The following is a 25,216-nucleotide window of genomic DNA, read 5'->3' as shown; positions in this document are numbered from 1 at the left end:
AAATATATATACACACACAGTTAAATGTCTGACAAAACCGGGTAAAAAATTTTAAACAAATACTGATTAAATTCCAGTAATACTTAGTTGTTCTATCTGAGCTACCACATAAAAATAATCCCGTACAATACACACTCACATGCACCTGCAGTTTCACAGCAGTCATATGTCTTCTTTATTAAATACAAGTTTTCTTACTAATCTATGAGTATTTTCATACACAGACATACATGAAATGAAGGTTTATTTAGGTTTTTAAATAAAACTGGATAAATTATTTCAGCATTTATGTATATCTCAGATTGGAAATCAACGCTGAATGTGGGGTAATACGCTATTTACATTAACCATCATCTTTGATCAGTTGGTGCCGAGTTTTCAGGAACTGATTAAGACTTTTAAGAGACAACTTTCTGAACATGCATGCTGTCTTAAGCTCTGTTTAAACAGGGCCTACTCTGGGAGGGAAATAAAGCTACATTTTCCCTGCATCACACTACGTTTTTGGCATATGAAAAGAACTTTACAACATACGTACGACTAATTAATATTGTAAGAAAAATTTTCTGACTGACCATTGTATCATCTACCTACAATTTCTATTTTAAGTTGCAGATAGCACTGCCAGTTAATCTCTGATAATATCTAAATGTACAAACAATATGAAAATTCCTAGTGGTACCTATTACAGATGTCTATAGTCTGTTCACTCTTGTTTTGGGTCCTTTATGCTCGACCGTGCTGAAATGTAGTAATTATACACCTGGTAGCAGTCCTTTAATGCATGTCATTAAAGTACACCTATTCATTAAAGTTCAGGTTTTCGATTATTCTCGGATATGCAATCGAAAGACAACGAGGGAAACGTCACGGAGGCTGGAAATCCAATACTGTCGCAGAAGGTTATGTTCTGTTACTATAATAATTAGCGTTAATTGTAAATAATAAAGGTAAAGGTATCCCCGTAACATGCCATGAAGGCACTTGGGGGGCATGGAGGTAGAGCCCCATGCTTTCCATGACCTCGGCACTGGAATGAGGTGGTGTGGTCGGCACCATGCTCTGACCGCCTTTTATCCCCGGGAAAAACCCAGTACTCAATTTTATAGGAGGCTGAGTGACCCTCAGGGCCGTTCTGAAAGTTTGGCAACGAGAAAAAATCCTGTCACCGCCTGGGATCGAACCCCAGACCTTCCAGTCCGTAGCCAGCTGCTCTACCAACTGAGCTACCCGGCCACCCAAAAAAGGGAGTTGACCAGAGGTTCGAACCTGTGATCCCTTACACCAAAGTCACTAATCTTACCACAACGCTACAGAGAGCTACAATTGTAAATAATATTCAAATAAATTCAATTTGTCATCTCGTTTTTCAATGTCGAATTCAATTTCAAGGTTATATCAAGATTAATTTTTATCTTACTCTCTAGATTATATCAAGGTCGCCAACATTCGTTTCCCGGAAAAAATCAATACTTTCGCGTCTGCGCACATCTCATAATTTATGAGGTAGGCTATTGCACTCACATAACAATAACATGAATACTTATGAATAATTTCAAGTTAGAAATATGGTCGAGCATAAAAAGTCGTATGAAACTTGCCTATAATGGTAATTAAGACGCTTGTATGAAAATTATGAAACTCTCGCTCGTTTCATAAACAATCATACTTGCGTCTTAATTACTACCATTATAGGCTCGTTGCATAATGTACTATCAAAAGATAGGCTTAACCATAATAATGTAACTGTGTATCTTTACTTATTTTTGGTCTGGTGTGTAGGCCTACAGGTCTGATATTTAACTGATGGATACAATTTTTGTTTGCATTCGGACCCACTCTAAGAGTGACGTTTTCGTGTAATCTGTTGATAATAACCAGACACACATACCCATATCAACAAGTAAGAAGGAACTATCCAAAGAGATAATAAATAGCCGGAAAATCTTGTTTAGACAGGACAGGGTTTTTTATGTGCCATAATACAAAGCCCCAATTTCAGTCCTCTTCTGCAGGAAGCCCAGTAAAGGATTTTTACAGTCATTAAAAATTCATAGTTTCTGGCCAAGTTCGAATTTATAAATCCCTGATCTAATGGAATGAGTGATGACCATATGGACACCAAACAAGCTAGCCCACAGACAAATGACTGTCTCCAATGGGAGGCGTTTGACTTAAATTATTTTCCTTCTTGCTTTTCATTACAAATGTATCTTTACTGTCTGGTCCTTTCGTAGTAACTATAAGTACTTAAATACATTTCAGTAAATGACTGAATTAGGATCTTTACATATTCCACCATTCCACTATGTTTAGCATGGCTATACAGGGTGATTCAGTAAAATCGTGCAGGAAATAGATGCTTTACAGAACATTTTGAGATAAGGAACTTGGAGTCTGCTAAGTCAGATTAAGGCAGTATGAGCTTAAATATGTCTATTGCTATTGTTTACTGTTTTCCATATTATCTATATATTTACTATTTGCATTTATCTACATGTATTATTTACATTTATTTACACTTATTATTTACATTTATTTGCACTTATTATTTACATTTTAAGATTACTTTCATATTTACAAAACTGAGTTAACGTACTGTACATTCTGTGTGATTAACTCTTGGAATGGTATGAAAGGGTCTGTCATTAACTCATATCATGTTTTATGATGTGATAATGTGAATATGATAGACAGAACCGCCTTGTCGACAATAAGGTCAACCAACAAAACTTGATGGATTGCCTATATACACGAATATTCTGCACCATCGAATAATCCGCGCATCCTGATTTTAGGAAAGAGAGAAAAACATTGGCTGTAGTTTGTGTTTTATTTACAAGAAATTAATTCTAAATAATGACTAGGGATCCAGTGTTTGAGGTGAAATGATACCAACCTTATTTCAAATAATGCACGTACCCCAGTTTTTCTTTGCATAGTATGTATGTATTTAATGCTCAACCAGATTGATTTAACATCATTTGGTTTCTGGCAGACCAGTACAAAGTCCCCATAGAGGATTTAAAATTTACAAGTTTTTTACAAACATTTAAATGTTCCCAATTCATAATAGAATTTTCCTCATTACAAATGACACACTGAGGTGATGGTAAAATACCCAGTTTATATAAATATTCCACCAGGCAGTCGTGTTCTGTGGCAATCCTTATGGCAGCTAAAGTCTCTTTACGGGGATCAGGAAGTATCTCTGCATAGTAAATGTAAATACTAAATGTTGGTGGCCATCATTTTGAGCACTTGTAATATATAAAATGGTACATTGTTAACTCAGATTTGTAAATGATACGAAAACAATTTTAAAATGTAAATAATAAGTGTAAATAAATGTATATGATATGAAAAACATTAAGTGATAGTGATAGACATATTTAAGCTCATATCTCCATAATCTGACTTTGCAGACCTCAAGTTCCCGATCTCAAAATGTTTTGTAGAGCCTCATCTATTTCCTCTTCAATTTATGTATGGTTTTATTGAATCATCGTGTATTTATTCATAGTTTGTTGCTGTTAATATTTTTTATTTCTTCTATGCATTTTCTATGTAACAACAACTCAAGTTGATACTATGTATAAATACTGTTTCATGTTTTAAATAAATGTTCTGTTTCTTTCTTCGCCAGTAAACCTGATATCTTGTTGCTCATAAATTCTAAATGAGATTCTACAATCTATTATAAGACCAGCCTCATGGTCTAGTGGTCAGAGCTTCTGGCTATAGTTCATGAGGTCCCGGGTTCGATTCCCGGTTAGAGCACAGGAATTTTTCCTTAAAGAGGATTATTCCTGTGTTCGTCCATGGTCTGGAATTTAGCTTAAGTTTAGATTTAAGACCTCTCCTGGCACCACATTATCATAATCATCCTATCACATCATCGGGGTAATGTAACTCCGCCTTCCAGGCGCCCCAACCTCAGAAGTGGGTTACAATTAAGCCACGGCCAGGAGAGAAGACCAGAAATGTCGAAAAGACAACCTGGTGGCATTGGATAAAAAAAAAACAATCTATTATAAGATGACCAGTACTTTTTAAATTTTTTTATAATGTTTCTTCACTAGAATTTGAAGAATCCTTTGGCTATTATTAGTTACGATTGCTTTGATTGCCGTACTGTTGCCTTAAAGTCAATCAGAATACGTATATTGTTAAAAGTACGAGGCCTAATAAACGTATCTTAATAATCATGGGAAGACGAAACCCATTTTCAGAAACCAGCATCCTTTTTGCAAAGTGCAGCATATGAAAACAGAATTAATCTTAAGAAAAACTCGGGCGCATGTTGAAAATTTTTTGGTGCTATGGCTTTTGTCTATCCTTGTTATTAGTACAGGTAATTCCCTCCCAGAGCACTCTGCCTGCAAATTCACCATCACTGCCACACTCATACAGTAGATAGCTTGACTATTAAGTGACAGTCCCTGCTGAGACAGGCTACGTATTGGACAGTACCAATATGTTGTGTCCTTGTCAGCTCAACTTCACTGAGGAGGGAGTGATGGGTTGCTTGCTTAGAACGACATACTTCTTCGCCCCTGTTAGGTTGGCACCAAACTTCTGCAGCAACACAATCTGGCCTGGCTGTAGCAATGCTGCCAACCTTTGTTCTAGCTCCAGGATCTTGGTGTTCTTTTCGTCAAGCTGAAACCAATGCATTTAGAGTAGAATGGTACGCCAAACCTCGTGAATGTGAATTGGATTAGCTCTGAACATTTCAGCATCAATGTGACCTTTGTGTCTATCTTTTTAAAAGTTGGATAAGGGTAATTTCTTGTGAGGCAGTCAAGAGAAAAACTGGATATTTATACAATTATTCATTTACATGCAAACATATTCAGAATAAAATTTAATTGAAGTAGGAGTGCATTTCAAAGTGTGTCATGGCTCGCTGTATGCCGTCATATGGCTAGTCGAGCCTAGAGAATTCAATCTTCCTACACTTCCGCAGAGGTGTATTACCTATGTGCCAGAGAAGTTGCCTAGAAAATACGGCATTCAATCTAAAGAGTACTTACCAATACGTACGGTAATCCTGGTATTGGCAGGAATGTAAACTGTTTGGAAACATGTACTGAGGTGAGTTTTTTTTTTCTTACTGTCGAGATATGGGGAGAGGGTTAAGACGATTACTTACGTATTTGTTGACACTAATTTCGACGGTCAACATGAACACGGAGCATTTGATTTGTATTGTGGAATGTTGCCGTACGCAACCGATGATAACAAATACCCTGCGTAGGACTTGCCCGCACAAAACACAGTTCCAAAGAGGTTATGGTATCACACAGACCGCCACCTGTTGCTACGACATTCAAGTTATACCGTACACGTTCTCAAGTTCAGATTGAACGCCTTGAATAATAGGCAACTTCTCTGACATAAAAGCTGAAACTTGCTTCAAATCGCTGACTCATCAACAGTGACATCATGACACACTTTGAAATGAACACCCAGGATATTCTTGGAGCAACAGTAAAAATATAAATGATACTCGGGAGGAAATTAAACACAGAATAAATGGGAAATGTCTGTTGTTATTCGGTTGAGAAGCTTTTATCATCAAGTCTGCTGTCCAAAAATCTGAAAGTTAGAATTTATAAAACAGTTATATTACCGGTTGTTCTTTATGGTTATGAAACTTGGACTCTCACTTTGAGAGAGGAACATAGGTTATAAGAGAATAAGGTGCTTAGGAAAATATTTGGGGCTAAGAGGGATGAAGTTCCTGGAGAATGGAGAAAGTTACACAACACAGAACTGCGCGTATTGTATTCTTCACCTGACATAATTAGGAACATTAAATCCAGACGTTTGAGATGGACAGGGCATGTAGCATGTATGGGCGAATCCAGAAATGCATATAGAGTGTTAGTTAGGAGGCCGGAGGGAAAAAGACCTTTGAGGAGGCCGAGACATAGATGTGAAGATAATATTAAAATGGATTTGAGGGAGGTGGGATATGATGATAGAGAATGAATTAATCTTGCTCAGGATAGGGACCAATGGTGGGTTTATGTGAGGGCGGCAATGAACCTCTGGGTTCCTTAAAAGCCAGTAAGTAAGTAAGGAGTGCACTATATTGTGCAACTGCCTATGTATACTCTGAAGTAACGCCTACCAGTAATGTATTTTAAAACATTTACATTCCCTGATTTACACATTTCTATAATAATAAAATATATATTTTGAAGTAAAATGTACAATGAAATTTCTTTTCTTCGTTTTTTTCTTGAGTCTCAGCAAAATTCCTATACTTTCCATGTTAATTTATTTGTTATATATTTTTTTCTCATACGTTTTCTACAATGGTAATGATAATGATGATAATCAGGGATAGACAAAACTCCAAACAATTTTTTTTTTTAAGCAGCCACCACACTTTACCCACACATTGAGAAAACCATTCGAACTAAGATAAAGATACATTTACTAAAATATATTAAACAATATGGCTGCAAAAGGGTATCTGTCGGATACAGGGGGGGAGAGCCATTAATCCTTCCCATTGAAGGCTTTAAGGAACCAACCTGGACAAATACCCAATGTCCCATCCCTACCTTCCCGTGGTGCAGCTGTTAGTGAGCATAATTTTACAAGCTGAACTAAAGGGAGGGGCTACTCATCCATTAGCACTGGTCAGCTTGATGAGTTAATGACTGAATTTGGTATAATTTTCCTCTATTCAATACCTAATTCCCTCTTTACCCTTTCCTATCCAGTCCTCTGACTGAACTCTACTTTCTTCGACCCCGACGGCATTAGAGCATTCGAGGCCTAGGGGTTCATTTCCCTTTCCTTCCTCCTCTTTCTACTTTTCTGTTCCTAGTGCTGACCTGCTATGGCACTAAAATCGTCCTCCAGTGGCTTAAGGAGGGAAAGCTGGTGATCAACAAGATCTCCCAGCTAGGTCCAATGGACCCGTCGACCAACAGCAGGTGTGGTCCTCCAGACATTCTGGGGGTTGTGTGTGAATGAAGTAGCCACCAAAACGCTAAAATATGGTGTTCACTTAAATCGGCTACAACTTGCCATTTACTGCCCATTGTGCAACAAAAACCAAGAAATGGATTCGGAACACCTCAAAATCTGTGCTTCAGTGGCTGGCCACGATAATATCTTTGAAAAATATTGGAGTGCAAGAGGTCAAATGACTTTATTGTCAAACGCCTGGCATTAGAAAACAACAACATATTAAACAATATTATAATTAATTAATAAAACACATTAGACACTCGAATTTCTTCCTATGACCACTTTTGTTAACATTATGTATTAGTCATAGTGACATAAAAGAAATCAATCTTAAAAATATTTTTAATTCAATAAAAAAACTCAGCCACCACATAAAAATTCTTAGGCACCATGTCTACCCATGATGATGATAAAAATATTTCTGGAATGTCTCTCCCTCTCTTAACCCTTAGGAGCTGTGCATCCATTATAGTTGTCAGCTAGTATTATTTAGTATTTATTTATTTAACCTGGTAGAGATAAGGCCATGAGGCCTTCTCTGCCCCTCTACCAGGGGATCACAACTATAATATGAAGAATAAAATTACAATTAATATTAAATTTACAATTACAATTACAATAAAAATTAAAGTACCTGATTAATGAAAGCTAGACAATTTATCATAGAAGTTAACAACAAAGAATATTTTTGTATTTACTGAATTACAAATGAAACCTAGAATAACAAAATTCTATAGTGATGAAATTACCATATATTGAGATATTTTGTGATAGTTTAAGAGAACGATTTACAAGAAACCATGTCTGAACGACTCTCAATTACTGACCAAGTGCCTAGTAAGTTTGCGTTTGAATTCAATTTTATTTCGACAGTCCCTGATGCTAGCAGGTAACGAATTCCAGAGTCTTGGCAGGGCTATTGACGTGATAGAATATGTTATAAATTGTATGTTATATATAAAATACGATGATATTCTTTAATTTTATATCTGCATTGCTTGGGAAAAGTGGCATAAGTCAGTTTCCACAAACATTTTTTTATTACTTTATTGACAACTTACGGAACATCTGCTCGCTTGGGAAAAGAGACATAAGTATTTCTCCCATTACAATAATTCATACAGAAGAAAATCAAATCGACATAAACCAGTGTGAAGACAGTTTTTTTCCTTCTCCTGTAAAATTAACAGTTTTGACTTGTGCCACTTTTCCCGAGCACTACAGATATAACATTAAGGATGTTGCACTTGATTAAAACAATAAAAGTTTTATATTTTTTCTTAAAAAAGGAGAAAAATCATTTCAACTCCAGTCAACTGAAACTCCGTCAGGTTCTATGCATACCATTACACCGATTGTTTTACATGGGCCCTCCCCATCCTTTACCACAGGCTCAATTGATTGCAGTGGCCGGGATGCGAACCTGCGATCTTAGGTACGATATGCTGGCCACACATATCTTGTGCGCCTCAAACCGCTCAGCTAATGAACCCAACTCGAATTTACCCGATTATGCAGGTATACGAACCCCTGGTTAAGAGTTAGACATTTGCGTGCAATAGTGGTATAAGTCTTCTGGCTTCTAAGGGTTAATAAGAACAGGCAGCTCAACTCACCTCTCTCGTTAGCTGACCGATTTCTGCCTTTAGCAGAGAAACCACGTCTGACTCCAAGTTGTCTGTCTGCACCCCAACCTCTGTGATCTGATTAATAATCGTTTTGTGGTTTTGAAAGTGCCTGTAAGCTGAATTTTTCATCGAACCTGTAAGGCAACAAGAAATTATTACTTTTGTTGTTAGATAACACAAATTAGTTTTAGGATACATCTGTGTTACTATGGCAACTTCAAGACTTTCCTAGTTCAGCATAGATGATGTTTTCTCCTAACTGTTCAGAATTCGGTAACCTGAGGTTAATTTCAATGGCCAAGTTCATGGCCATGATAATTTCAAAATTTCTCTGAATTTAGTACTTCACACATAATTTAAACTTCTTCTAAAATTAAGTGCAGGTTGAATATTACAAATATTTAGATTCTTGCACGTGCAGTCTTAAAGTGAATCATTAGGAATCTCTGTGTCAACTTTGTGAGCTTGTGTAATTATTTGTTGTGAAATTTTGGTTGAAAATGAGGAATACAACTAAAAAACCTACCAGTCGCAAAATTTGGTGTTATTTTATGGTATTACTGATCAAGATGGCTAACAATCCTTACTGTGCTTCTATCACTTACTCGCAAGTGACTTTCCCTCTGTCTTTATTCTCTTTGGTAACCTCTTCCTACTGGCAGCTTTCCTTGGACTAGATACTTTACGAACTGCAAGGGAATCATGTGACTTCCGTATGTGGATTTCAGACTCCTCCTTGGCTTCGAATACATCAGACTCCTCCACTTTGGCCTGCAACAGTCCTTCAGGTATTACGTTATTGTCTATGTAACACACAACACCGAAATTCGTTAACAGCCATTTTATTTTCTCAATAGGCACAGAGGAATTCATTAAATAACATTTAAAATGTAATTTCATTGCTTTATTTAACATTTTTCATTTGTTTCTTCCACAGTCATTTTTTTTATTTCTGTTGTATTTAACATCGAGTTTCATTATGCAATGAGCCTATAATGGTAGTAATTAAGACGGAGTATGTTTATGAAACGAGTGCAAGAGAGTTTCATAATTTTCATACGAGTGTCTTAATTACCATTATAGGCAAGTTTCATACGACTTTTTATGCTCGACCATATTTCTAACTTGAAATTATTCATAAGTATTCATGTTATTCTTATCTGACTGGGGAGCAGAACTGACCTTGTGCAATATTTCGTAAATTGTGAGATGTGCGCAGACGCGAAAGTATTGATTTTTTCCGAGAAACCAATGTCATTGACCTTGATATAATCTAGAGAGTAAAATAAACATGTCTTGATATAACCTCGAAATTGATTTAGACATTGAAAACGAGATGACAAATTGAATTTATTTGAATATTATTTACAATTAACGCTAATTATTATAGTAACAGAACATAACCTTCTGCGACAGTATTGGATTTCCAGCCTCCGTGACGTTTCGCTAGTTGTCTTTTGATTGCATATCCGAGAATAATCGATACTTGCGCTTTCATATTGCTACAGTGGTGTTTTCTGATTGGTGGAACACGTGAACTTTAATGAATAGGTGTACTTTAATGAGGTCCATTAAAGGGCTGCTTCCAGGTGTATAATTACTACATTTCGGCATGGTCGAGCATAAAATTCATTATGTGTTATTCCTATCCCACAGTTCTGTTGAAAGGACTGAACTTCGTTACCAGCTGTGAACCAAATAGACCTAGAAATACACAACTTCCCAAAATGAATACCGATACTTTTGTTCATACCTCGTGCATTAATTTCTTAATCTCTGCCTTTATCTGAGCTAGTTCATCTTCTCCATCTGTAGGCTGACCTTGTGACTTGGATTTTCTTCCTATGGGCTTTGCAGCTTTCTCTCGGGGCATCCGAACTCTTCCTTCCCTAATGCCAGGTCCTGTATTCAAACATCTAATTTAGCAATAACATTTGAGATGGAATAAACATGTAACATATTTATGTAACAGGCTATAGAAAACAACTGACAAATGTGTAACTTTACATCCAATCCAATATATATCCTATGTGTGGTTTATTTAGCTGTGTTTAAATCTGTTATTCAATATAGAATAGATTGGGGTGGAATTGCAAAGACTAGCCTGACTGCAATATCTTGTCTGCTCGCTTAGCCGACAACATTAATTCACTCTGAATTTCAAGAGCTAAAAAATTGATCAAATATACAGGGTGTCCTAAAATGATATTTAAACTTTGATGGCTAATAACTTGGAATTATGGACAAAGATTATATAATTCAGCACTGCAAAATTATTCAGGGCTAAATAATCTACATATTAAAAAGTTTAAAATAAAGTGAAATGATTATGTGAAGACGTTTTAATTTCTTACACATTAATTACCGTTAACACTATAGGATATGTTTATTGCCGTACTAATTAATATTATTACTGTTTGCTTTATCATAATAGGCATATATGAAGGTGTGAACTTTCTCTTGCTTATCATTTTTATATTTATTTAACCACTTTATTATTATTATTATTATTATTATTATTATTATTTTCTAATATTTGTTATTATCTAATTATTGTTTTATCTATAATATTGGCGCGAAAGTCTCAGGAATCTTCTATGCCATATCAATAAATTTAAGAATGCAGTTATATGTCAGACTCCAAAGCAGCTATTCTATCAATAGTCTCTAAACACACACCTTCATCTCAAACAGCAGCAATGCTCTCTCAATTAATATCACTCAATAAAAGAATTGTATTCCAATGGATACCATCCCATTGTGGAATCCTGGGAAACGAGAATGTGGATGCTTTAGCAAAGAAGAGCAGCACTACTACTTACAAACCTGTTACTAAATCTACGTATTACTCTGTGAAAAGATTTATTAAATCTACATAGGCTACTTAGACTTCAACAAACAAAATTTGATAACACAATCTCAAGGGAAAAAATGGAACTCTCTGCATCATAATCCAGAGTTAATTCCCGATTTACCACACAAATCGTCTGTAGCTGCATTTAGATTGGCAACAGGCCATGACTGTTTGGGCAAGCATCTGCATAGAATTGGAATATATCAGTCTCCTAACTGCCCATTGTGCAACTCAAACCAAGAAATGGATTCAGAACATCTCAAAATCTGTGCGTCAGTGGCTGGCCATGACAATATCTTTGAAAAATATTGGAGTGCAAGAGGTCAAATGACTTTATTGTCAAACGCCTGGCATTAGAAAACAACAACACTATAGGATATGTTTATTGCAATACTAATATCATTACTGTCTGCTTTATCATAATAGGCTTATCATTTTTATATCTATTTTAACCACTTTATTATTATTATGATTATTTTCTAATATTTGTTATTATCTAATTATTGATTTTGTCTGTATAATATTGGTGCACGTCCTGACTTTTACTCTATTGGACTGCATTTGAGTACGAGTATTTGCTCTTCAGGGTAACATAGTTTGCATCATAACATGTAAACTAAAAATTATGAACAAACTTTGAGAAAAAAATCATATGCAAACTGCTACAAGGGATAGTTAGTTGTATACATTACATACTCTCGGTCTTGGAGAATGTTAAAATCATAAATTCACTTAATTATATAATCTGTATACTATTTGAATTGGTCAAGGTTCTAGATGAAGCAAGTCATCTTTGAGAAGGGAACACAATCATATCTGGGTACACATAATTATTATTTTTTGCTTTCTCATTAGATGCAGTATCGATTTTGAGATAGAAATACAAGACTTTTGTACCCCTAACATCAAGAAAGCTGTCTGGGGCATGCCATGCCATTTATGTACAGCATTGGATGGTTTTTGTTCATACTCATTACTTAAGAGGCAATTTATCAGGGAATGTTGATCCTGAAATCTAACAAGTTTCAGTAAAACTTAAATTAATAGATCTTCATTTGAAACATGGGCACATAAAGATGTTCCAATCCAAAACATTTTTCTTCGTGAATATTTAATTACACAGAATAAACTGATGATAAAACAGGCTACTGTACTTTGTATATATAAGAAATGGCCAGCCTCATGGTCTAGTGGTCAGAGCTTCTGGCTATAGTTCATGAGGTTAGAGCACAGGAATTTTTCCTTAAAGGAGATTATTCCTGTGTTCGTCCATGGTCTGGAATTTAGGTTAAGTTTAGATTTAAGACCTCTCCTGGCACCACATTATCATAATCATCCTATCACTTCATCGGGGTAATGTATCTCCGCCTTCCAGGCGCCCCAACCTCAGAAGTGGGTTACAATTAAGCCACGGCCAGGAGAGAAGACCAGAAATGTCGAAAAGACAACCTGGTGGCATTGGATTAAAATATATATGAAATAGTGGTTGACTAAGGAAATTAATTATATAGAGAATTATCGTTGCAAAGTTATGGTAACACTAATGCAGTGGTACAAATAAAATCCATTCGGTTGTATGTCACCCATGTGCCGAATATGCAGACTACTCTACCTGGTGAATTTTTCTCGTTTACTTTTCTTCTCTTTGGTGGGTGTTGCTTTGGCGTTGTAGTACTTTTCACGGACTTTCTTCTACTTTGTTCCTCAGGTTCGTCAGGGTCATCAAAGTAAACCTGATGGCAGAACAAAAGTAACAATAGGAGAAGATTCATTAATCATACTGTCAGGAGGGAAATGTGGGGGGGGGGGGGGAGAGGGAAGTCAAACTTCTATTCTCTATACAGTATATAAAAATAGGGTTCGGGTGCCTAAAATAAGCAGTTGCTTCGCAATGAATACTCAAAGTTGTACAAAACAGGAAAGTTTTAAAATGTGTTAGGAAAATAGCGTGAATTAATATAGTTCCGTAACGATATATATATATATATTTTTTTTATTTTTCTCTTCACAGCCCTATGCACTTTTATGACAACCTTTTAAGAGTCGAAGAAATGTTTCAGTACATTCGTGTTTAAGGACTAAGAGTTCTTATTCTTTCACAGTACATTACAATAATTCCTCGTCACATACGAAACTCAGTCAGGATCCAATTCTTGAGTAAGGATTGCAGCTATTTTATAAAATTTTAGCACCAATTTGTAAAAGTTATTTTTATTGTACCACATATTGTTTGCAATAATCTCCTGGCTTAGTTGCCTCATGCCTTATTGGTGTCATGTATGAGGTTCAAACCTGTCTTCGGACAGATGACTAAAGAACAACGAAAAATGATTGAGGAGCTGGATACAATATGAGTGTTACCCTGTTAACGCTGTTATTGCATACAAAATATTATACATTATAAAATTCCCTAATTTCATTAATATATAACCCCTTAACATGTGATTAATTTTATTACGAAATGTAAAGATTTTATTCCTTACTTATTTACGGTTTTTAGAGAACTCAGAGGTTCATTGTTGCCCTCACATAAGCCGCCATTGGTCCCTATCCTGAGCAAGATTAATCCAGTCTCTATCATCATACCATCTCCCTCAAATCCATTTTAATATTATCCTCCTATCTACGTCTCGGCTTCCCCAAAGGTCTTTTTTTCCCTCTAGGCTCCCAACTAACACTCTATATGCATTTCTGGATTCGCCTATACGTGCAACATGCCCCGCTCATCTCAAATGTCTGGATTTAATATTCCTAATTATAGATTTTATTTCTAACAATTTTAAAATTCGTCTCATTTTTTGCAAAAGTGATTTTTTACATTAATGCTGTTCTTGCACCTGGCATCTTTTTCAAATGTGTTGCACATAAGTCATGCGCAAATTTTCGAAGTGATGTTTCCAAAACTTGCTGTTCCATCTTAAATTCCTAAGTACGCTACTGTACTATACCCAACACAATTTGGAATTGTTACGTTGTTGAATAGGTTTGTCATTAATAGCAATTTATGTATAGAAATGCAGCAGATAATTTCTAATGTTGGGTCAACAACACTGCCACAGTTTAAGGCTGGTTTTTGATTTTGCAGTTGCATATACATAATGGAGCAATTAGAAGAATATGATATAACTATAAATTTTAATTATAAGTACCTTCATGAATAGGAAGTTCTGACAGAGGCAGTGACTTTGTAGGATTCTGAAGTATAGATTGACAAATCGAACTGAAACCCTGACCGAGTTACTACATGAGCGCTGGCTGTCTTGGGGAGGAGCAAGTGAGAAAGCATGGGGGAAGGGAGAGAGCACTATGCACTATGCACTTGCAGGTCCACTCACAGTTTGTCAAACCTGCTAACAAAAGCATTAAAAGGTTGACTAGTTGCCTGCAATGCTAGCATAATGGAACCTTTCTAGCCGACAGTCGAGGCAAAAATGAAGAATCCGTTATTGTGGTAATACTGGAGAGTGGTTCTTCTATTGGTCGCGATGCCCAGACACACTCTCTCAGATATTTACGTGGTGATTGGTGACTGAATGACGAGGAGCGAGGGAGAGAGAAGAAAGAAAGAGAGAGATTCCAGAAGTTGGCGTGTTTTACGGGGTTTCACTTTAAGTTGTCAAACTATACCATTAAGTAACAGATAGGAGTTTTCTTTTTTATTCCTCAAAATTGCCCCTGCTTTAAGGATGCATCTTATACACAGGACAATACAATACAGTAAAATCCCTTGTAATCACACTCAAATAGCCGGCAAAACCAAAACAACAGCACTTTTGGCTGGGCAAAAAAAAAGTTTAAATCTGCCAGATTGCCACAGTCTGGGTCGTCAGTTTTGCCACATTAGGAAGTTCGCACAAACTTTCATTTTCAGTGAATATTCGAACCTAAAATTTGTGTATTACTTGTGTTGTATGATGTGTTTTAATGAAGTAAATTCACACAGATTTTATGTTTATTTAGTTATGTTCAGGCCGTCAGTGTTTATTTATTTATTTATTTTTTAAGTAGGTTATTTTACGATGCTTTATCAACATCTAAGGTCTGAATGAGATGAAGGTGATAATGCCGGTGAAATGAGCCTGGAGTCCAGCACCGAAAGTTACCCAGCATTTGCTCACATTGGGTTGAGGGAAAACCCTGGAAAAAACCTCAACCGGGTAACTTGCCCCGACTGGGAATCGAACCCGCCCGGGTTTTGCAGCCAGATGCGCTAGCCATTACTGCACAGGTGTGGACTCCATCAGTGTTGCCACATTAGGAAGTTCCCACGAACTTTCGTTTTCAGTGAATATTCTAACCTAAAATTAATGTATTGTGTTGTGTAATGTGTTTTAATGAGGAAAATCCACACAGTTTTTATGTTTATTCAGTTATGAGCAAGTGATAGAGATATAAACTTCATATGGCTGCAGTTCCAATATTTGGCACCATAAAATATGAATTTTTTTTATATACTGATATTCATTCAATTATCCGGCAAAATTTCGTATCCAGAACTAGCTTGGTCCCTTTTGTGCCGGTTAATAGTGATTCTACTGTAATTTTAAACCTGCTGTTTGATAGACATTCGTGCTGTGTACTGTAAATTGTTACCTCGTGACCCATTTTCCTAATCTCTTCCTCTATGAGAGTAAGTTCATCAATTTCCTCTATCCTGGTCTTCGTCCCTTTGCCCTCAGACTTGTAGTTCTTCTTAGGAACCACTGTTGTCTTGGCCACTTCCTCTTGTGTTACCACACTGATGTCTTTGAACTCAGCAGTGGTAGGTTTGTCTTCAGCTCCAGGATCTGCATTATATCACAATACATCATCACTAACTCCACCTTAACTGGAGAAGAGGGCGAAAATTATACAATAATCATTCCTGTTTTATGAGCACTTCACAAAATGAACGTTTGGAAACCAATCAGAAAGACTTTGAAATGCTTTCCTGCTTGTGCATAAACGTAATAGCAATGAGCAGCACTGAAACACAGCAGCCACCGTCTCCTACCTTGTAATGTCAATTCCTCAGAGTCCTTCCTTTTACGGAATCGCCTCTTGATATTATTCGGGAACTGGCTAGAAAATCCGAAGATAGTGGGAACTGCATTCCACTTAAGCAATTTCTTTCCATCTTGACGATTCTGTTCAAACTGGGAATCGTCAAAATGGGCCTGAAACAGATAGGGATGTTCCTATATTTACAGAACTTCCTGCCGGTATATAAAGTGTTTTTTTGCTATTTCTAATTTATATTATTTTAATGTACCGAAGTACATATGATATTTCCATGCAGATATTCTGCGTCATCATCTTTCATTGTATGATGACGCAGAATATGTGCATGGAAATATCATATGTACTTCGGTACATTAAAATAATTTATGCTCGACCATGCCGAAATGTAGTAATTATACACCTGGTAGCAGACCTTTAATGCATGTCATTAAAGTACACCTACTCATTAAAGGTCAGGTCTTTCAGCCAATGACGACTCAGGTTACAACTGTTCAGCCAATGACAGGTTAGCTTTCTACCGTTATAAAACCGCAAGTATCGATTATTCTCAGATATGCACTCGAAAGAGAATTAGCGAAAAGTCACGGAGGCTGGAAATCCAATACTGTCGCAGAAGGTTATGTACTGTTACTATAATAATTAGCGTTAATTGTAAATAATATTCAAATAAATTCAATTTGTCATCTCGTTTTTCAATGTCTAATTTAATTTCAATGTTACCTCTGTAGGTTCTTATGGCCTAGCAAGGTCAATGTGAACATATGTTCCTCGGAAAAAATCAATACTTTCGCGTCTGCGCACATCTCACAACATACGGGACATTGGCCAAGGTCAGATACAAAGAAAATTAATAATATCAAGTTAGAAATATGGTCGAGCATAAAAAGTCGTATGAAACTCGCTTACGCTCGTTTCATAAATATCCATACTCACTTCTTAATTACCTTCATTATAGGCTCGTTGCATAATGTACTAATATATTATATGCGTAAATCACTTCGTGATTTAAGACGGCGCTGATTCCGTCGGATCCCGGCCAACTAGTCACTCATAACGACTGCACGTCAGCACATGTGTGGACTTCAGTCCTGCGTTCATAGACATCTATGACGTAGCGCAGAGGGCGGCCACTAGAGGGAACCCAAGAGTTCGAACTTAAACTGAGACGATTCTGTCCAATGCCGGGGTCGGTATCCGGTGTGGCTTAGTGGATAAAGCATCAGCATGTAGAGCTGAAAACCCGGGTTCAAATCCTGGTGCCGGAGAGAATTTTTCTCTGTTCCATTATTCTTTCATCGTATTTCTAATTTAGCATTTTATGGAAGCTTTAATGATTGTTGAGTCTTCTGAAAGTACGTCACATACTTTGTACAAATTGTAATTTTAATCTAGCGCTGAGTTTGTTTCGATGATTTCAGAAGGAAAAATCAGCCATGACATTACCTTATTACTGGTAACATAAAATAAAAACAAAAAATCACCAGCCTTTGTTCAGCATATATGCAAGGCATAACAAAAGCTTGAACTAAATCAACCTAACCTAACCTGTCAAAGATTCGTGTATGCAAGGCATAGTGTGAAACTTTCATGTCACCAAAGTTACGTTGGTATTACAGAGGAGACAGCTGAAGATGTGGAAGCAAAATCATCGGAACAAACTCAGCGCTAGTTTAACCAGGCTTTCTTTTAAAATGCCTGTAGGCTATACAATGATGTCGTAACTAAACCAGCTGAATTATTATACCGTATCTTAAAAGGGGAACCAATGTCCAATTTCCGGCGATTCTGTGAGATTTGGTTTTCTCTGCCAATCCACTAGCTCTTATTATCGCCGCGGCCTCATGCTTAACATGTCGGCATCATACACTAACGTGCGGTGTGCTTTTAAAACATAATTTTGCCGACCGATTGTTGCTCTGTAGGTTTCACTCTAAGCGTCACGTTGTCACGTCTACTTCCTCGATAAGAATAAGCACTAGTTTGTTATATTGTTAAATGGCTGTTATTATTATTATTATTATTATTATTATTATTATTTCATATACGAGTACGTTGACATTCTTAACTCTTAATAATAACTCTTTAATAATAATTTTTAATCACATACCTTAATGTTCGTCCTCAGCACAAGACATTGCAACCTCGATTTTAGTCCACGTGGATTAGACAAGTAGGTGTCATTTAATAATGGAAGCAGCTTATTGGTTGCAATATTGAAATTGAGGCGAGTGATTGAAGCGGCGACATAAGAAATTGAAAACAATATTACAAGTAAATTTCAAAGACTTGCCTAATGTTATGCACGAGGCCGCTCAAAGACCTGCCGAATGTTAACCATGAGAGCGCGGCGATAATACCATCTAATAGTGATCAAGGTCTGTGAATATTAATAACTTTACTAACCTTTTTCATTTTCATTTTTGTTTTGTTAGCGATAAGCTGCTATAATTTAATGTGTAACACTTTTATTAAGCCGCCAATGCTTATCTACTACAATAATCATTTACATGAGTAAGATTTTTACATGGACGTTTTCGATACTATTGTCTCGCTATAAATGTCTCACACTCAATTACGAAAAGGAAGTTCTCAGAACACACACACCAATGGCTTGGTTTTCAGAGCTAATTTACAATTATAATGCATCTGAAGATGATACAAAAAAAAATAGTATCGAAAACGTTCATGTAAAAATCTTACTCATGTAAATGATTATTATAGTAGGTAAGCATTGGCGGCTTAATAAAAGTGTTACACATTAAATTTACTAACCTTACTTACTTATGGCTTTTAAGGAACCCAGAGGTTCATTGCCGCCCTCACATAAGCCCGTCATCAGTCCCTATCCTCAGGAAGATTAATCCAGTCTCTACCATCATATCACATCTCCCTCAAATCCATTTTAATATTATCCTCCCATCTACGTCTCGGCCTTACTAACATCACACAATACCGAATTATCAATAGGTTGCCATTTATCTTCCCTGCAATTCTGTACCCATTGTGCTCTTCTCTGCTTCTGTCTTGGAAAACGGAATACTCTAATCCCAATATTTATTCTTACAACTTTGTTCCACACAATATCTCATTTTTATTTAAAATACCAATATCTCACATTGGTTACGCACATATTATCAGAACGATGATGAGAATCAATAAGACAGCACAAAGGATTGGTATTATGACCCAGACCTGTTTGTAAGACCTTTAAATTATACCCTGCAACAACAATGTAGCCTATCAGATTAGTAGCTGACGTCTTGAGATTTTAATTTGTGATTCCATTTCTGTTTGTACGATAGGTCTAGAGTAGGCTAATTCTGTTAATAAAATCACTTTTCAATTGAAAGGTTGACGCGTTATAAATAATTAAGCTGCAAGCGCTGAATTTTACGGAACAAAACTGCGTCAAAAATAATTTGCGATACTAGCAAGAATGGTGTCAATAAAATTTAAAGGGTTTTAGAGGAAGTTGCTTCAGGCCCTACATTATATTTAAAAATATTTCTCCTTAGAGGCCTTTCACTGGATCTTTGAAACATGTTTAAATACTGCCGTGACTAGAAACGTGGATTGGTTTATATGTTAGTCGTAAAGATACTATTGTTTACATACGTAGTACTCGGAATACAATTTAAAATTGTGTCTTAGAATTACCGAGGTTTAACATTTCCAATTCTAACTTACGATTACCGGCATATTTCCCTCGTGAACTAAAATTATGCCTAGGCCAAAGCTCAAGAAACGTACTGTAATTATTTAAAAATAAATATAGCTTCAGAAATAAATCCCACAATATCTTATGTTCAACATATTACGTAGACCTTTCAACAGTATTCGTAGGATATTTGTAGTAATTATCTATAACAGAGTTGAAAAGCTGAAGTAATTACAATTAAATTGATGAATTATATCATTTTCATTGTTAATCTTAATGTGCCTCATAGTGCTGTAAATTCAAGTGACAAATATTGTCTTTGAAATACATTGTTGATGCCCTCTATTGCCTTTATGTATTGTATTCTCTGCAATATTCAATGCAACTAAGAAAACGCAAACAATATAAAATGCATTACAATAATGAATATTAATTTATAGCGCTACTGTCTTGCGCTTTCGTCGAATACCAACCTTGATATCTTGAATTTTTTTATTCTACATACTCCTCCTGCCGGTAGTGAAAAAAATTCAAGTGGCCATGTTGAATTATTTACTTGTACGTAATATTTTGTGGTCCGCATGGCTTGACGTTCCTGACATTTTTACACCAATCATTTATAAAATTACTTAAGTAATACGTAAATAACAATTACATTAATGTGTACCTCACATATCCTAGAGTAATCTGTAGGAAACCAGTCAGTTCTTCCACAATTAACCGCCCAACTTTTTCTTCTTTCTTCGTCTTTAGGAAACCGGAACAACCTTAGAGATCCATGACTATTATGCAGACAATTCATAACACAGCAACTCGGCATTGTTATGAAAGTTTTATTTATCTATCATTCATGTTACTGCCACATTGTTGACTATAGAGGTTATGTAAATAAAAGCACGTATACTTTATAATTATCGGTAGCTACTGTGTATTAACTATATAAAGCATATATTTGCACAACCATAACACAAACACTTAGCTGAACTTCTTCGCAATTAGTCACATTAGCCCACAGATTTAATAATTGTAAGATATTTCAGAAGAACTAAAAATAATGTAACAAAATGGCGAGCTTATGTTTATAATCGAAGGAAGAACAATCGACTCTACCGCCAATGTAGTGTCATCTGTCATAAATAACCTGAACTACTGAGCGTGACAATTTTAATGCATTCCCATATTGAACTGTTTACTTGAGCCTGCCACATCCGGAATGTTGGGTTAATCTGTATCAGGGGTGTACAAAGTTACGTTGTGTGGACGAGAAATATGTGTATTCCTTTCATTAAAGGACTGACCTCTTTAGCGTACCGTGAATTGATGACATGTATCTCCCAGCTTCTCTTTCCTTCTGAAGGAAACCATGCTTTGGATCTTTATGACTCTAAAAAAATCCATCGTGGAGACAGGTACCTTAGTCAACAGAGTAACTGGTAAACCTCTTTCCTCAGTTGCTCATATACTGCTTAATTGTCAGCTAGATTTTTCCTCACTGCATTTTCTTGAAAATAGAACGAGGAGAGAAGAGGGATAGACGGTCATGCCTTCCCCACACTGGGGAAATGACAAATCACATTTGGAATTTATTATTCATTTACCGGTATTCATAGTTTTCTGCCCAAGGACAGGTCTTTTACTGCAAATTCAGCATTCTCCAATTCTTTATATTTTCTGCCTTCCTCCTAGTTTCCTCATACGATCCATATACTGATATCTTAATGTCTATTATCAACAGGGTCTGGGTTTTGATGAACTAAAAATGTTTTTAAAATGACAGGAAAAACCCAGTAAAATGACCTGAAAATTAAAAAAAAAAAATGACACAAAAATCTGAAATACAGTATATTTACCGGTACTCATTTAAATAGTAAAAATGTATGTTGTTCAAGTAATCTCTAATATGTAATGAAGTGAAAACAATTGACATTTGCAGTTAATACAAACAAAACAATTGAATATCTGCATGCCATAATTATTAGAAGGTTATGCAATCCATAGATTGTATTCACTCTTGCATTAAAGTCATTGTTTAGGTTTCTATGAGTGACTAAACAAAACCCTCAGTCACACATTGGACAGTTTTTTGGGCTCATGTTTGGTGCCCATGGCACGATCCCACGAGAAACTTTAAATCAACTTAAACAATTTAAAATTTCTGATGCAACGATTGATGCCATAGGATCTCATGTGTTAAAATCATCCTTAGCTATAATTAGTAATCATTTGCACCCAACAAACTTTTATTGTAAATGATTTCCTATGTTTTCATATCATTTATCTTAATGTTTTCTTTTTCCTTTCAAATTGTCACACAATTGGTTTTCATGATTATTCATTATGAATTGATTAGTAGGCCGATCTATTTGAACCCTTATTTAGTGCGGTTTTTTAATTAAAAAATATTATTAGTGGAAAAAAGAATTTACCTATTATGGTGTATACCCAATTGTAGTGTTAATAAATAAATACATACATACATGTAGTCACACACACACTGTAGGATAGGAGAATGTGCATCTGTCGACATATATGATGTATAGACTTCACTTCTTACCTCATTCCACATTGACGACACTGACTATGCTCAGGTTTGCGATTGTCAGCCAGCACGTTCTTGTACATTGAAAAGCTCCTTTCACCACCTACAGATGCAATGGGAGCATTCTTGAGGTGCACCAAATCGATGGAAATGAATGTCATACAGACGAGGGCTTATATTCACACAGAGGACTTACAATCAGACGGATATGAATTTTAACTGTTCTTTTATACCTGCTCTAGAAGCTGCATCTTTCACACACAGAAAGTCTGCTGACTGAAAGTTATAAAGGCTACCTCTTCCACAGCATGCAACTCTTCTCAAATTATATACTCTATGTAAATACATGAAAATAACAAAATAATGACGTAAGATTGGAAAAAAAAAAAAAGATCTAAAATTAAAAAATATCCTTACTTACTTACAAATGGTTTTTAAGGAACCCTAAGGTTCATTGCCGCCCTCACATAAGCCCGCCATTGGTCCCTATCCTGTGCAAGATTAATCCAGTCTCTATCATCATACCCCACCTCCCTCAAATCCATTTTAATATTATCCTCCCATCTACGTCTCGGCCTCCCTAAAGGTCTTTTTCCCTCCGGTCTCCCAACTAACACTCTATATGCATTTCTGGATTCGCCCATACGTGCTACATGCCCTGCCCATCTCAAACGTCTGGATTTAAAGTTCCTAATTATGTTAGGTGAAGAATACAATGCGTGCAGTTCTGTGTTGTGTAACTTTCTCCATTCTCCTGTAACTTCATCCCACTTAGCCCCAAATATTTTCCTAAGCACCTTATTCTCAAACACCCTTAACCTATGTTCCTCTCTCAGAGTGAGAGTCCAAGTTTCACAACCATACAGAAGAACCAGTAATACAACTGTTTTATAAATTCTAACTTTCAGATTTTTGGACAGCAGACTGGATGATAAGAGCTTCTCAACCGAATAATAACACGCATTTCCCATATTTATTCTGCGTTTAATTTAAAAAAATATCCTAAAATGACAAAATGAACTAATAATATGCATTTATATCAGTATCTATGTTGCATCAATTAAAAGATATATCATCAAAATCCGGGCCCTGATCATCAGATTTCTTCTTCTGTTCCAAAGTTTTTCTTTCCCCATTCACCATTCCTTCCAGTGCATCCTTCAGTAGGCAGTTTCTTCTCAGCCAGTGACCCAATCAATTTCTTTTTATCTTTCTGATCAGTTTCAGCATTATTGTTTCTTCACCCACTCTTTCCAGCATAGCTTCATTTCTTATTTTGTCTATTTCACATGCTCCATTTTTCTCCATATTCACATTTCAAATGCTTCCAGTCATTTCTCTTTACTCCGTCGTAATGTCCATGTTTCTGCCCCCATACAATGCTGCACTCCACAAAAAGCACTTCACTAGTCTCTTCCTTAGTTCTTTCTCCAGAGGTCCGTAGAAGATGCTCCTTTTTCTATTAAAAGCTTCCTTTGCCATTGCTATCCTCCTTCTGACTTCCTGGCAGCAGCTCATGTTACTGCTTATAGCACACCCAAGTATTTGAAGCTGTCCATTTGCTCTACTGCCTCGTTTTGAATTCGCAAGTTTACCTTCTTTATTTTTCTTCCTATGACCATGGTCTTCGTCTTGTTTGAATTTATCTTCATCCCATATTGCTCACAGCTGTTATTTTGCTCCAGTGGCATATTCTTTAGTATCATCTCCTCTTCTGCTAACATCATCATATCATCAGAAAATCTTATAAATAATCCGTGGCGCTACAGCCCGTGAAGGGCCTAGACCGACCAGCCGGCTGCTGCCCTCACGCCCACATACCGAAGCAGAGGTGGACGATCATCCAACCAGAATGGAGGTATCGTGTGGTTAGCACGATGATCCCCCCAGCCATTATAGCTGGTATTCGCAACCGGATTTCGCTACCTATCGTAGCTCCCCAAGTGCATCACGATGCTGGGTGGGCACCGGTCCCATACACTGGCCGAAATTTCATGTGAAAATTTCTTCCCCCATGAGGACTCGAACCAGCGCGCATTCCATAACGCGAGTCCTGGGCAGGATGCCTTAGACCGCGATGCCACGGTGCGGGACCAGAAAATCTTATCCACTTTTTCTTCTTCCTACTGTCACAACTCCCTTGTTCTGAAAACAATTATTTACTAAATCGTCCAAGTAATGTTGAATAGGTTAGGTGATGAACATTCACAATATAAATTTGCATAATTTGACGGATGTGATTTCCTTTAAATTCTCCGTAGTTAAATGGTTATTTCTACCTTTCTTAAATTATTACAACTGCACAATATCTATTGCTACCAAAATTACTAAAAACGAAATACAGCAGTGAACAAAGAAGACCAACGATGACAGTACTGGACTTCAAAAAGAGAGATGAGAGTGGGCCAAAAACTCGGATAACAAAAATAGTTAAATCCACAGAAGAGCAGGGCTGTGGCCTATTAGCCCAGATCATGATCGCCCAATCCACAAAATTAGCAAACTGAGACAATCATATTAATTACTTTATTTCTTTATGTTCC

General features: G+C 36.4%; 1 protein-coding gene across 1 annotated transcript; it reads right to left on the bottom strand.

Moving 5' to 3' along the window:
• Window positions 1–286: 286 nt before the first annotated feature.
• Window positions 287–21,194, bottom strand: LOC138698576 (uncharacterized). Its single transcript, XM_069824600.1, has 8 exons — window positions 20,802–21,194; window positions 16,469–16,631; window positions 16,069–16,262; window positions 13,088–13,208; window positions 10,375–10,523; window positions 9,227–9,392; window positions 8,610–8,755; window positions 287–4,662 (listed from the first exon to the last, which is right to left on the bottom strand). Exons 1-8 carry the CDS (start codon window positions 20,952–20,954, stop codon window positions 4,492–4,494), a joined length of 1,263 nt encoding a protein of 420 aa, XP_069680701.1. The 5' UTR covers window positions 20,955–21,194; the 3' UTR covers window positions 287–4,491.
• Window positions 21,195–25,216: the final 4,022 nt, after the last annotated feature.

Source organism: Periplaneta americana, chromosome 4 (genome assembly GCF_040183065.1).
Source record: "Periplaneta americana isolate PAMFEO1 chromosome 4, P.americana_PAMFEO1_priV1, whole genome shotgun sequence".
NCBI lineage: Eukaryota > Metazoa > Arthropoda > Insecta > Blattodea > Blattidae > Periplaneta > Periplaneta americana.
Note: the sequence above shows the minus strand (reverse complement) of the source record. Positions and strands in the feature narration are given on the sequence as shown.

Bases quoted from the DNA above. Each gene is read 5' to 3' on its own strand.
- LOC138698576 (XM_069824600.1), bottom strand. From the start codon at position 20,954: ATGCCGAGTTGCTGTGTTATGAATTGTCTGCATAATAGTCATGGATCT. The intron at 16,263-16,468 runs GTAGGAGACGGT...GATATAATGCAG, and splicing joins TGAGGAATTGACATTACAAG to ATCCTGGAGCTGAAGACAAA. The intron at 9,393-10,374 runs GTATGAACAAAA...GGACTGTTGCAG, and splicing joins TTAAGAAATTAATGCACGAG to GCCAAAGTGGAGGAGTCTGA.